Raw genomic sequence first — 14,713 nt, 5'->3', positions numbered from 1 at the left:
TTTTGCTTTGAACTACTTGTTCATTTATTTACTCAGACACCTTCACGGTTTGTTATATACATGTCGTAATCCAGTTTGCTTTGACTGCAGCAGTAGCAGATCATCACATGTAACAGTTAAACAGTTAAAAAGAAAAAAATGACAGCTGCACTAAGTTGAGAATCTACTAAATCAAGGGCTTCTAGATCAGTCGTCCCATTCATCGTCATCATCGTCATCATCGTGTCCTCCATCTTCTTCACTGTCATCTGAAAGAGTGAACACGCATGAAGATATAAGATTTTGTTGCCCTGGTGGTTCAGCTCATACAGCCTCACACCATTTTTCTTTTTTTTTTAAATACATACCAGAGGAATGGATGACCTTACTCCTCTTCTGCATGACCATCATGAGAGCACCCACGATGCCCTCACCTGATTCTGATGCTGCAGGTGGAGCTGGATCAGAACTCTCTGTTACCTGTGATGCACAGCAGGGCGGCAGCATGACTTTACAAACATGAATATCTCTTGCAAATATCAAGGCAATCTTTATGAGACATGGGACATGAGGCTATAAGGCATTTCTGAAACAATTTTTTGAAAACCATATTTAAAAGAAAAACAAGTGACTTTACTTTTCTTAGACTCTTCCCGATTTGGATTTGTTTGAGCAAATCCCCTCTGCTGTCTCCTCCTCCAGTGGATGCGGGCGGAGGTTTAGTGCCACCAGAGGGGGGAGGAGGTGGGAGATTTGAGGTTGAAGTAGCTGGAGGAGGAGGCGGGGGAGGTGGGGGTGGAGGCGCACCACCACTTCCACCTCCTCTGCTGGGTGTAGATGGGACGGGAGGAGGAGGCATGGAGTGTTCCTGGGTTGATGGTCGTGGAGGAGGTGGCATGTTGTGGGCGGACCCTGGGGGTGAGGCGTAAGAAGGCTTCGAGGATGGTGGTAACTGAGGGGGTACGTGTGCTGGTGGCGGCGGAGGTGGTCCGCCTCGGCTTGTTGGAGGTAGGGGTGGCACACCACCACGTGGTGGAGGTGGCTGAGAGGATGCATTTCCCCGCTGTGACTGGCCTGGGATGGGAGGCAGGGGGCCAGAGCGACCTCTTGGGGGTGGAGGGGTTGGAGCAGAGGGACTGGAGCCTGGCAGAGGAGGCAGGGGACCCTGTCTGCCAGGTGGAGGGGGTGGTGGTCCACCAGCTGTAATGCAACAGAAACAGACAACCATGCCATTTCAATACAATTTAGATTTGCCTGTGGGAAGCAGTGGGATGGAAACATGCCAGAAAAAGACGAGTCTGACCTTCTCTGTTCACCTCCCTTTTGACTGCCTCCATGCCTCCTGACTGCTCTATGACATTATAGATGAGCTGGGAGGTCTTTTCATCCATGAGCTCAGCTTCACCAATGCCTGCTTGGGAGAGCAGCTTGGACAGATCAGGGTCAAGGTTGTTGGGGTCCCATCCAACATGAGTCACATGCCTGACAGAAAGGAGAGGACAGGAAACAGTACAATTCTGTTGAAATTGCCACGTGTAGAAAGGAGAAATGATGAAATATACTCTCTGCCTGATATTAGACAATACATTCAGTGACTCAAATCCTTACTTAAAACAGCTGGGTGCTCCTATGTCTGCTTTGGAGAATTTGGGGGCTTTTTTCTTGCTCTTGCTTTGTTTCTTCTTTTCTTTGCTACTTAGAGCTGGAGGAGTGGAGGGTGAAGGTATGGAGCGATAGCGGGATGACTGGATATCCGGGTTTTGGATATCCACAGTGGCCATGTGAAAAGAACCAGGGCTACCAGATGGGCCTTATGGAGGAAATACAAAATACATTCAGGCTGGTATCTTCCTTGAGATTCATTCAGTTGAATAACTGGTGGTAGTAACAGCTACGTGATGGGGTGAAGGAGATACACACCTTTTTCAGGTGGGATTGGAGGCAGAGAACTTCGATCTACAGTGACAGAAAAAGAGAGCAGACATTCACTGTGGCACATGTTTAAAAGGCACGTAGCTGTGAAGGAGCTTATGAAGCTACTGTATCTTACCATTTGTAGGCAGGGGGCGCTGTTTCTTATCTATCAATAGCAAAGAGAAGTGGGTAAGAAACCATTTTGTATCGCCTAATTTTGCAGCTAAAATCGTCTTGAAATTAACGAGCATCTGTTTCATGGTGGAATTATGACATTATTTAGCAAAGATACTTATTAATTTCTTTTGCATTTTAAAGATATTTTTCCAAAGAAAATTATGGTCTCTGCAGTATACTGCTGGGTAAAAAAAAAAGCTTTTATCTCATAGATTACATTTTTTCTCCCCATAAGCAAAAAAGCCAAACATAAGCTCTAGAGCGGTCTATACATAAACCTATCGCAGTTGCATATGTGGTAATGGATCCTTACTTTCAGAGATATATCTGATGGTTTCTGGAGTTGTGAACTGTGAACTCACTGACCTTGACGGTTGTTTCTTTGGCTGATTTTCTCCAGAACAGCATTTTTGAAGGTGTCTGCCTCCTGTTGCACGGTGAAGTTCAGCCCCACTTGACAATCCTGCATTATGTTATGAATGCATGTATCAAATACACACCTATAAAGTAATACTTGAGGATTTAAGGAAGAATTTGGGGACATTTTGTGGTGACTTTAACAAAAGGACTCCACTGCATGTTGCAGGAAGGGGTCAGATCAGTGTGTGCTTACATCAGAAGCAAAGGTATGGAAGCATGGCAGTGGTGAGGAGTAAACAATTTGGTTGTAGAGCTCCTGCTCCCAAATCTGTCTCCCCGTCTGTGGAAAAACATCATGTGTCATTTTTTTTTCATGTCATGTAATGTTAAAGTTTAGCGAAAGGAGAACTCAGTCACAGTGGTGAGGTCATCTCTGTAAAGAGCATGTTTCTGCAGCGTCATCTGACCTTCAGATCAAACATCCGGATGAAGTAGGAGCGCTGGGGGTTGTCTTTGACGAAGCAGACCACTCCAGTGTGCTGCAAGCTCCACATGGTTGGGCTGTGAGGTAGAGCCATGAATAGCTGTGCAACTGCAGTGGCCATAGACTGAACACACAGACAAGATAGATATTGAAAACATTTCAACAGTGCTGATAGTACTCTTGAAAGCATTTTATTGCAGTTCACATGTAAATTTGCAGTTAAGTGGTGATGGTTAACTTCCTCCCTGGCTTTCATTTGTTCAGATAAAAGTGTTGTGATGCTCTTTGTTCTTCTCTGCAGCTGTTGGAAAGCATTTAAGATAAAATGGTCATGATGTACTTGTGTTTTTGCGTTATGCAAGGCTGACACACAACTGTAGGAAGAATTTTTACCTCAGTAACCAAAAGAGTGCCATGAACAAGGTAACTTCTGCTCGTGTAAGACTAAAACCAGTCATGATATCTAATTCTGACAGCAAGGAAGAATCGGTTCAGCCACCATTTCCTGTTACAGCTACCTCCTTCTTGATGACCTAATGTCAGCAAATCATTCTAACAGCACTAACACCAGCATACGATAGATATGTTTGAGGAAAATATGAATCTGCTCTTATTTTTGTAAATCGAGTAAGATAAGTCTCAAGGATGAAAACAACGGTTAAGTAAAGTTAAATGTATAGTTAAACAGGCCTCAACTCAGCTATCAACTGAGCTCGTTGAAATTCAGGATATGATGTTTAACCACCCTCAAAATGAGGGTCTCGTGGGTTGAAACTGAAATTAATCTTCACATTTCACATTTCATTGTAAAACCAGTTAATTCAAGTCAGGACAGATGAAACGGAATAAACCCTTCTGTGAAGAAAACCCCTCGCATCTCAGTTCAGAACTTACAGCACACCTTCTGCCCAGCAGGTCGTCCAGTTTCTCATTCTCCTGTTGGCTCAGCAGAGAGCTTTGGATGCTCTCCGTTTTACTTTTAGATCCACGACTCATGATCCGTTTTTTTTTTTTTTTTTTACCAAAGTTCCAGTTTGTCTACATTAAACATGAATCACATTTGAAAAAGGCGTCCTCGCTGTGCACTGTCAGAATGCTCTCTACAGTCAAGGAAGTTTCTGTTCTCTGTTCTGCGCATACATCAACTCAAAGCAGGAAACGGACAACCGCACTTCTCTAACCCCCACTTTTCTTCTCTCACTCAGACGCAGAGCACAATTGAATGTGTTACTTCCATTTTTTTCAGAGAGAGGTGGTGTACTGTTGCACTTCTCTTGCTGTGAGTGAATTTCATTTTACATCCTCACATATGCAAAAAAAAGAAAGAAAAGAAAGACTTGTGCGTTTCACATCCATTTGAAAAGCAACACCAGACATTTATACAAACAAAACATATTTTATTGACAGACAACAACAAAAATGTACAGGCTGAATAGCATAGGAAATAGATTTTCTTTTCTCAAATAAAAACAAAAATAGGAAAGAAAGAAAAAAACTTTATCAATGGGTAATTCTTCAACATACTGGAAGGTTTCTGGGGCTGCTGAAACAGCCTTTCTAACACTGGATATTTTAAAATTCACCATTTTGCTGGCTTTGCAGAACATGATAAAAATAAAAACTTCTGTTCTCTCTTAATGTGACACAATAAATATAGTCTTTGGTTTGCAACTAGGCTAATATAGAAAACTTTGTTTTTCTTGTGCAAACTCGGCCTCTATCTGTTGGCTCCCGTGATTGTCAGTACTGTTTAACCTTCATGAACAGCAGGTTGGGCACCTCAAACTCGGCTTTGGAGGTGATCACCTTTACACCGGTCATGTTAAATGACAGAAAAGGTAGAAAAAAAGAAATATCTTTCATTGAATTCCATTTTTACTGAAAAATTTATATTGAATTATCAAATAAATGTAATTGTGTGGAGCTGCACACCAACCTTTCCTCGTTACATTTAGTCAAGTTTAGAAAAAATTGAACGACGCTTCGCTGACAGTACTAAATGTAAACTGTAAACAGAACATACAAACTGATATGTCTGGTTTTGTTGGACAAAAAGCAAAAAACGGTTGACTTTTAAATGCATGTCTTCTAAAATCGGAGATGGTAGGGAAGTAGATTGGAGGGATGTTTGCAGTGACTGAGCTATTCCACGGAACTGTACACATCCATACTCTAAAATGGGATTTCCATTTTAGTCATGCTGTTCCCATTCATCCTTTTGCTGCCATTCAGTGTTCTCTCCTCCACTACAGAACCTTACGTCTTCCCCATCAGTTGACAAAACATTTTCCTTATTTCGATGTTTGCAAAAGTTCCTCGCGTTTTATTCCTCTGTCTTTCGCTGCCAAACCTTTTTGTCTGGGTTTGGATGTGAACTCAGCAGAGTGGGGTAATTTGGTTAAAGGAAGAGCTTTGGTTGACATTACTCCGTTCAGTCATGGCATCTAGTGCCCCGCTAGTGTGCACTTCCACTTCGGGACTCACCAGTCACCCAGTCAATGATAATAAATGTGAGACTCATGACCATAAAGATGAATCCCAGTGCGGCAAAGCATGCGGCCTGTAAGAGAAGGAAGATAACAATGCTAAATCTGTATGAAAGCCACATAAAAAAAATAATACACGGAAATTTAGATGACCAAGAAAAACATGTATTTTTGAGAGCTGTACCTGAATCTTGGGTCTTGACTTCATTGGCTCCTGGTCTTCAGGAACAATACGAATGTAGAAGATTGCAGGAAGGATGAAAATAAGACTGGGGGCAGATGTGGCTCCTGTGTGGGAAAGCGAAGAAGAGAAGTGCATTTATTTTTAGGCTGCAAGTCACTTCACTTTTATAGGTGATATCCCAGACTTCACTCTGCAGTGAGACCCAGATTCTTTCTGTGTGAACATACCAATGATGCCAAAGATGTCGCGGATGGAAGGCACACATATAACAAGCACGTTCACCATGAAGATGAGACAGAATGCAATGGCAATGTGTCGGGCCCAGTGGAAAGGCTTTTCAGGGAACAAGATCTGAAGCAAGGCCCTGCGAATCTGCAGATTTAACCAAGGAGGAGAGTGACAATTGTTTATTTTTCACAAAGCATCAACACTGGACACCAAAACGGTGTAAGACAGCCTGTTTCATTACTCAGCTCCATGCCAGCTAACATCATGGTTGGTGTTTGCAGTTGAGTTAAAGACAAAATAGGCAAACTGCTTTGAAATATTTGGAGGAGAGATACTGTTACTGTGAGTTTCAGGCCACAGTGACACTTTAAGAGGCAGCTCCCCGCTCTCTGTACAGTAATTCAAGAAGAGTAGTTAAATATTTTGGGGGAAAAAAAACAAAAAAAAAACAGCTCATCTGGTTTGAAGCAAGCTAAGTTTAGCTTAGCACAATAACTGGTGTCTTTGATTTAGTTTGCAAAAGGTTTATTTATTTATTTATTTATTCGTTTTATTCACTAAAACCTAACTTAAAAAAAACACTTCTTAGCATATGTAGAATATTGTGAACCTCATTGGCTGCAGTTATGAAGCTAAACACACAGCTGAAACTCTTTCTTGGGAGGTTTCCTTCTGTTTTCAGTGCCTTGACATACATAATTGTTCTCATTCTCTGAAATATACAGGCATTTATGGGCAGTGTCAGTCAGTGTTTTGTTGCCGTAGAAGGCATTGGACATTCAAGATCCGCTGACTCGACAGAGAATAGCAAGACTATTAATGTAACATACTTATAACAGGAAGATGAAGAGGGATTCTAAGCCTCCCCACCCCGTGTACAAAGATATGTAAAAAAAATAATTAACTAGTCTCCAGCCTATCGATGTATTTTTCACAAAAAGACATTTCTCATCAGAATGAATTAAAGTTACACGTGGATTACCACTTGCTCAGCTCCATATGCTGCCACTAGGGGCTATGCTAACACTTTTCTGAAACCAAATTCACTCGTTAGTCACACAATAATCTCCACATTGGCCTGCAAAGTTAATTTTGAAAATGTGTATCAAAACTTAAATATCACATCAAGAATAGCTATTTTTTTTTTCACGAATGGCTTTCTGTAAAGAAATTTCCTTTTGAGAAGTTTGTCATTGCATTTGTCTTGATACACAGTACTTGTATTTATGCTCAGTATTTTGACCTATTCTTGTACAATTGAGATTTTCATCAGTATTTGAGTCATTTTTAAGGCTTACACTATCTTAGATCCCAGGTCATGTCTTCAGTGTCCCATCTTGCACGACATGCTTCTTTTATACTTAATTGATTACTATTAAAGTCAGTGACTCATTTCTGTCTGAAGACAAATCAATAATTTTCCCATCACTTCAGCCTTGTGTTTGTTTAATCTCCATTTTTCGGCCTCCATGTTTTGTGTCTGAATCTTGATGTTACAATAAAGAAAGCATATTACATGGGTAGGAAGTATAAGACCTACATGAGGTATCTTTGTTGATATATAATAATATTTTCATAGGACTTCTTACCGGGAAAAGAACCACAGGGACAGTGAGAGTGACGGCTACCAACACAGCCAGACGCACACAGAGAAGCAGCACATCCAGAGGGTCCACCTTAATGTAGGTGTGTAACAGCTCAGAGTCCACATGACCTACCCACAGAGAAGCCAAACGTAAATTTATTTACACACAACACATGAAAAAGCATATGGGCTTTGGGTAAAATTGGGTCGGTCATTTTGATAGCTCACAAAATCAGAACAAAGTGACCTTTGACCCTCAGCAGTCACACGAGCATCTTACTGTAAAAGGTGAGGTAACCGAAAAGAGCAGTCAGCAGGTACATGACAAACATGGCCAGGACGGAGATGTTGGCGATAGTCTGCATGCGCTTCTTGGTGGCACTGAGTTACAGCCACACGGGGGGAAAAAAAAAGAAAAAAGAAAAGACATTAACAAACTGCGCGCCTGCCGAGTGACAGTGACAGATTGTGACCCTCTGACTTACTTTCGTAGTTCAGTGTAGATGGGCAGCACCTCTGGGTGGCAAACAAAAGCAAAAGCTAGGATTGGGATGGTGTATGCGGTCTAAATGCCAAAACACAGCAAAGGGAGGTGAGGTTACAGCAACATGAACCAAATATGAAATTAAAACACACATGACAGTCTGGGAGACAATGTGAAAATGTTTTTCATTCCAACCTGTGGGTTGACGGTAAATAGTTTGGCCTCACAGCATTGTTGGACGGAACAGTTTGTACCATTCTGTAGTGTGTTCAGAAGTGAACAGTCGATGTTGAATTTCTTGTATATAACCTGGAGAGACACACCCATCGTTTAATCCAAGATGAGGAATTAATAGATGAGCAGCTTTATATATTCTATGGACCTTTGCCGACTCACCGAAATAAGGAAGAACACCATGCAGGAGAGCGAGAAGCCACTTGTGTAGCCAAGGTAACCTGAATTGCAATTTGAAAAAAAAAAGAAGCAATTATTTATGACCACAGAGGCCAGACTGTCATTTTAGTGCCAGTAAACGCAACATAAATGGCTAGTGGAGACATGATGTACATGGGAGTGTATGAGGACTGATTTTAAAAAAAGAAAAGAAAAAAGAAATAAAGGAAAATGTCAACAGAATGACAGACATACCAAGCTGTCTCATGAGTGCTAGAGGAAGAATGATGAGACCACTAACAATGATGACCAAGTAGTTTCCATTCAAGAACCACTCTCTAAGGGACAGTCACACAAACAGATGAAACAAATCAGTTTACCACCAAACAAAAGAAACAAACAAAAAACGTGAACTGCTTTGTGTGAGTTTATTCCAGTATATGACATTGACACTCACCCTGTGTTCTCAGTTTTACCGAGGAAAGCCTGAATAACAAGCGGCAGCTCAGACTTGATGATGAAGAGATAGCTGGACATTGCTAAAAAAAAAGACGTGTTCACTTTTTAGACTCTGCTTTCATTTGGAATGAAACCTTTAATGAAAGGTGAAGAAATCCAAAGAAGAAAAAAAGTTTTGGCGTTACCTCCGATGTTGTGCACTGTTATTATGGAGGCAGCCAGGACTTTTCCTGGGTGGCCAAAAGCACGGTTCCCGAGCTGCTCGTATGCCCGGATACCTGAAAACAAGCAGACATTATGTAGATTCCGTGCACGTGTTTGTGCTAAGTTATGAGTGTGCACGTTATCTGTGTCTTACCTACAACTCCAGCACTTTTTAGCAGGAGATGAATTGAATACGCCGACAGAATGGCAATGAATACTAGCAGGATTCTGAAACAAACAAGAAGGAAATCTGTTGGGAAAATGCATTCATTCACGAGAATGAGAAAGTAATTTAGTCTCTTAGCAATTATTGCTGTTGTCGTCTTTGTTGTTTTTGTTTTCCCTCCCACACACAAGAGTATGGCTTTGAGACAGTAGCTCTGCAGCCGCACTCCGCCCTGCTCCCCGCAGCACAGCACCGATCAGAGCAGGTGTGTCTTAGATCTGATCACAAGGCTCTATATTTAACCACTCAAATCTGACTTAGAGGAGCTGCGCGTGTATGAGCTCTAATGTACATTCTGACAGATCAGGGCTCGGGACAGTAGCAGCTGCGTCGAAGCTGGACGCGTAACACTGATTGTGTGTCACCTGCAGCTCAAACAGGTCCACGAAAACAAAACGCCGCTGCCACAAAATTCTGTTCAAACACATTATGCACTGAGAGCGAGTTGACACACACTCATGGGATCCTATTTCTGGCTTCAAACGGAACATCTTTATCCAATCTGCCTCTACTAACACAAAGTGTAACCCGATTCTGATGGTAGTGATAGCGCATATCTAATATAAAGATGTGACAATGATTGTTTGAAATGTATTCATAGAGAAAAGCGGCACAAAGATAAGGACCTACAAAGCTTAGACACTTGCCAAATAATAACTATACTACATCGTAAAATATAGGAAAAGTTGACAATAGAAGACTGATAACATAAATGCATCTTTAAACAATAAATTTGGTGTTAAAAGAGCCACGAGCAGGCCTTTAACAAAGCCACAAGTACTTCACATTGTAAATGTCTCGTGTGTGTCAGCCTACAATTCAGAAACTCGCTTACTTTCACATGACAAACTTCCCTCCTCTAATTTCGTGGCATGTAGGAGTTTGAGCACATTTGGCTTTACTCAGAAACTAAGTACCTCTCACAAGAGGCAGAGGGCAAAAAAAAATGGTTTGAGGTTTGCACAAGACCCGAGCAAATACATCAGCCCACAAACACACAAAAAAACACAAAAGTTTAGCCAAAAATGGAATTGTATTTGGCTCACATACTCACATGAAAAGGACGATTCCAGTGTTGGACATGGCATAAGCCAATCCGAGAATTCCACTGCCCATGATGGCGTTACTGAGGTTAAAGATGGACATGCCGAATGAAGTCTTCCCCTCAAACTGCAACAAGAGAGCAGACGATGCTTCTCAGAAACATAGTTTTCACTGCATTCTACTCTATTCCACCGAATACAAGCGAGAAAAAAGACTCACATCGGTGAAGTGGACTTCTTTCTTGACACCAGTTTTATGTGGGAGAAACTCCTCGTGCTCTGTCAAAGCATCGAGCCCGTCAAACCTACAAAGGAAGAGCGATCAAGACGTCAAAATGGAGCAGAATAAAGTGCCTTTACCTAATTGAATTTATGGAGATTTAAAAAAAAAAACAACTTTTCATTCATCATTGTTATGACTAATGAACCCAACAGGGTTGCTCATCTTGAGTCTTACCCGTCGTCTCTGCTGTGTCCATTTATCTTCTGAAGCTCCATTTTGGTTGCTGTGGTTGATCTACTTCAACCTGATCTGCTTCTCTTTCAATTCTTGAACTGGCTGGAAGCAGAGAAAAACTTGTGTTTGATTTATGATACAGCCACCAAAAAGCGAGTCTTTGACAATAACTGGAAGGCTTTTCTCAGAGCATACCGTTCAAACACAGCTAATGCATTGATCCAGCCAACTTTCCATTTTTTTTTTTTCACTATAAAACCATAAACTGATTGGAGGCTCATGCGACACTATGTATTTTATGCGGCTTCTTTGTGCACCAACTTTTCTGTGATATATCCTAACTTAGCTGAGATGTTATCTCAGAGTGGCTGTTCCTGGAACCCGAAGGGTGATATATTAATGATATAAGGCGTTGGCTTCGATCTGAAAGTACAATAAAAGCAGACTAATGTAACAGTTGCAGACTTGGAAATATGTTTTAAATACCCTCATTGACTCATTATTGTGTACCCAAGAAGAAGCTGCAGCATTCAAGAACCACAGAATAATGTGATGCCAGCATTGAATGCTTCTCAGTTGCGAAAGGGCAAACGTATTTTTAAAGTCCGTGGCAATTATCCCCACTGGCCAAAGTCAACAAGACTGTGTTTTTTTTCTTCTTTTTTAAATTTAGAGCTCTACTCCCTTTCACGTAGATAAATACAGAATAAATCATTTCTAATCACAGTGTTGGGACACTGTGAACAAGGGGATACTTGATCTTGGGGGTCCATTCAAAGCTTGCGTGACAGGAGAACTTTTAAGCTTTAGCAAATATTGTCAGAGGACCTATCTTGCTCTAATCTGCTGTGGGCCACACAGCACACATGCACACACTTTGGGAATGAGCGTAGGTCTGTGCTCCGGCCACATGGGTCATGGGATACTTCCCTTCTCTGTGGATCAAACTGCCCTCAGGATTTTCACATCTGACCTCTAATGACCTTCTTGCACAAGACTTTACCATCCTTTAAGAGTTTCACACAAAACTGGAATACTCAACAGGCCTGCTGACATACAATAATCCATACAACTTGGCACTTGATGGCAGTGGGCAACAGAGATAAACAAAGGGCTCCTGTGTAAATGCTGCTATTTAGCCTAAATACAGAGTAGCTCTTTCCCTGCACGCTGGCTGTAGGTCAAGTTTGGTTAGAATCATTTTCTTTAGCTGCACACCCGACAACTTTCCCATGGCTCACAACCAACACATACAACCGACAAATCATAGACTAAATGTCAGGAGTAGTTTGTAATTTAACATTCTTCTCCAAAAGAAGTTTGGTTGGACGACCTCTGCTCAAACTGTGAAAGGAAGATGTTGCTATAAGCACTTTGCTTTGCTTTAAAAGGGTGGGGGCTGCAGAAACTAGACAAACCTGGTTAGCATGGAATCTTATCTATGTTAGATATTTCACTGGCCACAGGGGCTGCTCTGACAAGGTGGAAAGAGAGAAATGGGGGAGTGTTGGGGGGGGGCAATAATAGAAAAAAGTACCCTTGTTCTTTCCATCCATTTTTAAAACCAAGCGGCCCCTGTATGACCCTTTAAAAGCGTTCAGTGTGTTGTAATTCAAAACATATTCAAACAGCATATTAAATAATACACATCAAAAAAACTTTTCAATGAACACATCATTTAAAGGAAAACTGAGTAAATAATTCTGTTCTTTCCTGTCTGGCAGTGCGCACCACATGGCTTTTGTCTGACGCAAGACCAACACACTATTGACAGTTAGCCCTTCCCTTCCTCACCATCTAAGACAAGAGTACACACACATTTTCTTTTCAACTTACCGTGTTGGTCAACCAAATGGCTTATTTTCTTTCTTGAACAATGACAGTGAACCAAATTCCTACAAATTTCAAGACTCTGCTAATGTTTATATATAGTCTTGTTCCTGGGAGTCTCTCCAAAGCTCCTTGGTAGTGAAGAGAGGAGAGAGTGAGAGGGATTAGAGGCTGGGACAGAGAGCAGAGCAGGAAATGGGAACACCCATACTTAACCCTTTCTTAAACCACCCACAGGTGGTGCGTGAGTCCTATGGTTGCTGTAGGGAATCTCCTGCCAGGTGTCTGTGCAGAAATGCTGTCGACATTAGGGCCAATACAAAGGTAATGAACTAATTGAAGTGTTCGAACACAGTCTGTGCTACAAGGCTGCTGATGATCGAAAAAAAAACGAATCAAAAGGGTTTCTCACACCGAAGACGAAGGATGTCAGCATTGACTCGGCATGCAGAACAGAGGGGAGAAGTGGAAGTCGTTTGAGGTGGGCAGTTTGCATCCTGCTGGTAGCCATGGTGATGGTAATTAGCTTAGGAGATAAGTGCTTTTTCAGGGTTGCTCACATGTGATTGTGCTTAAGAGTTGTGTGTGCCTGATTGAAAACAAACTATAAGACCTGAACTGACGCATAACAGCAGATGTCCCGCAGCATCACACATAAGTCCATTCTTTAGACGCTCCCACGCAGCTCAAGCTGAAGATCTATACCAATCTATCAATAACAGCCGGCATCTCTGCATGTTTGCACGAGGTGTAACAGATGAGACTTTAATCGGATGAATAAAACACAATGTACATACCACATTCTGTGATTAGTAGGAAAACAGCTAAATTCTAGTTAAAATGACATTTGGGAGACATGACATTTCAGTTGGCTGATAAAGTTTGACTCAGCTGAGACACCCAAGAGACACCCACATTTTCTTTATCTCCCCCTGCCACAAATCCTTTTACTGGAAACTAGATCTTTCAGTTGCAGATTCTATCTCGTGCCTGTGGGCACAATTGACAGGTTCTGCTTTCATTTTCACGAGGCCATACGTTACAATACGATAAAGTACAACAAAACACCCCATTTTCACTCTTTTGCAAAATTTGGAATTCTCTTTTCATTTGTTTGCAAGCAGCATAATAGATTGTGAGAGTCTGCACAGATGGGGTTTTCATACTTTCCAAGACTTTCTGAGTGACCCCAACGGACATTAGCGGTGACTTAAGAAACTCAGAAAAATCAAGGAAACCATCGTTGAACATTACAGATTTGTGCAACACATGGTTGTTCACGAGCCACTTTGTATAATAAAACCATCAACCTATATTGTCATCTTTTTATTTAGTCATTCATTTGCAGTCAAGATGACCTGACTCATGTCGGTCCTTTTAAATTCCCGCCTCTGTGACGGAGGATCTGCCAGTATGTCAGACCGACAGTACCAGGGAGTAATCCCTACTTCCTCATTTCCTCAACGGTTACAGCAGAAATCCAGAGAAAATATATAAAAATATCCTTTCTATCAATAAAACTGTACTTTTTTTTTTGCTCCACTTCTTTCCACATTTGTGAAAATGAAATGGTACCGACGGTGCGGCTGGAACACGCATGGAGTGGAGTTTAGGCTTTCTACCGGTACTCACCTCACTAAAAACATTCAATCAGATGGATGTCTTTGGTCCAAACAGATGCGACAGGGAAAAAAAAAAAAGTTCAAACTTCTTGGCTGATTTCACCACCAAAATGTAGTCTTCACGGTCATGAAGCCAGAGCACGTTATCTTCAGCTGTAAGATAAATGGAGGAGAGAGGAAGGCAGCTCTTGCCCGCGTAAAGAAATTTCCTGCCTCGTCACATGAACAGTCCCTCCCCATTTTTTTCATAATTCACAGAGCCACGTGTGAATTATTACTGTTACTTTTCTCTGTTAAAAAATACAATCAAGTCGTATACATACATATTTGATCACTGGCAGCATTTATCTTTTTTCTTTTTAACCACAGGAGCCTTTTGAAATACGTGGGCTCTCTGTAGTCACCTAAGCTGAGAGCAGAGAAATAAAAGCGACTTTTTAACGGAAACGCTCGGCTAACTGGCCCACACGCCATTAATGCGGCTGCACAGCTGGTAGTGTGAACAACAACACAAAAAAATGCTGCTGTGGAAAGTTACATTTTCTTACCTTCTATGACCTCCAGTTTTGACATCAGCTCAAAACACTGTCACCTAGTG

At 41.6% G+C, this 14,713-nt stretch overlaps 2 protein-coding genes across 5 annotated transcripts; both read right to left on the bottom strand.

Annotated features, from left to right (window-relative positions):
* Positions 1 to 4: 4 nt before the first annotated feature.
* wasa (WASP actin nucleation promoting factor a) lies at positions 5 to 4,056 on the bottom strand. Of its 2 annotated transcripts, none has more exons than XM_075475105.1 (11): positions 3,809 to 4,056; positions 2,898 to 3,038; positions 2,684 to 2,770; positions 2,437 to 2,533; positions 2,030 to 2,059; positions 1,900 to 1,935; positions 1,588 to 1,789; positions 1,283 to 1,461; positions 617 to 1,179; positions 348 to 459; positions 5 to 248 (listed from the first exon to the last, which is right to left on the bottom strand). In XM_075475105.1, the coding sequence occupies exons 1-11, from the start codon at positions 3,908 to 3,910 to the stop codon at positions 187 to 189; spliced, it is 1,611 nt and encodes a 536-aa protein (XP_075331220.1). In that variant the 5' UTR covers positions 3,911 to 4,056; the 3' UTR covers positions 5 to 186. The 2 variants fall into 2 exon arrangements, with proteins under 2 accessions (XP_075331220.1, XP_075331221.1); XM_075475106.1 differs by having other exon boundaries at positions 3,816 to 3,898.
* A 247-nt stretch (positions 4,057 to 4,303) lies between these two features.
* Positions 4,304 to 14,306, bottom strand: slc38a5a (solute carrier family 38 member 5a). 3 transcript variants are annotated; one of them, XM_075475108.1, is made up of 16 exons: positions 14,126 to 14,306; positions 10,664 to 10,765; positions 10,427 to 10,511; positions 10,218 to 10,333; positions 9,092 to 9,165; positions 8,919 to 9,011; positions 8,732 to 8,813; positions 8,530 to 8,612; positions 8,278 to 8,336; positions 8,077 to 8,190; positions 7,883 to 7,962; positions 7,678 to 7,778; positions 7,402 to 7,526; positions 5,812 to 5,956; positions 5,585 to 5,688; positions 4,304 to 5,474 (listed from the first exon to the last, which is right to left on the bottom strand). In XM_075475108.1, exons 2-16 carry the CDS (start codon positions 10,702 to 10,704, stop codon positions 5,370 to 5,372), a joined length of 1,407 nt encoding a protein of 468 aa, XP_075331223.1. In that variant the 5' UTR covers positions 10,705 to 10,765; positions 14,126 to 14,306; the 3' UTR covers positions 4,304 to 5,369. The 3 variants fall into 3 exon arrangements, with proteins under 3 accessions (XP_075331223.1, XP_075331222.1, XP_075331224.1); XM_075475107.1 differs by lacking the exon at positions 14,126 to 14,306 and adding an exon at positions 12,500 to 12,665; XM_075475109.1 differs by lacking the exon at positions 14,126 to 14,306 and adding an exon at positions 12,500 to 12,665 and having other exon boundaries at positions 10,664 to 10,761.
* Positions 14,307 to 14,713: the final 407 nt, after the last annotated feature.

This window comes from Odontesthes bonariensis, chromosome 10 (genome assembly GCF_027942865.1).
Source record: "Odontesthes bonariensis isolate fOdoBon6 chromosome 10, fOdoBon6.hap1, whole genome shotgun sequence".
Taxonomy (NCBI): Eukaryota; Metazoa; Chordata; class Actinopteri; order Atheriniformes; family Atherinopsidae; genus Odontesthes; species Odontesthes bonariensis.
The sequence above is the reverse complement of the archived record's forward strand: the minus strand, read 5'-3'. Positions and strand labels throughout refer to the sequence as shown.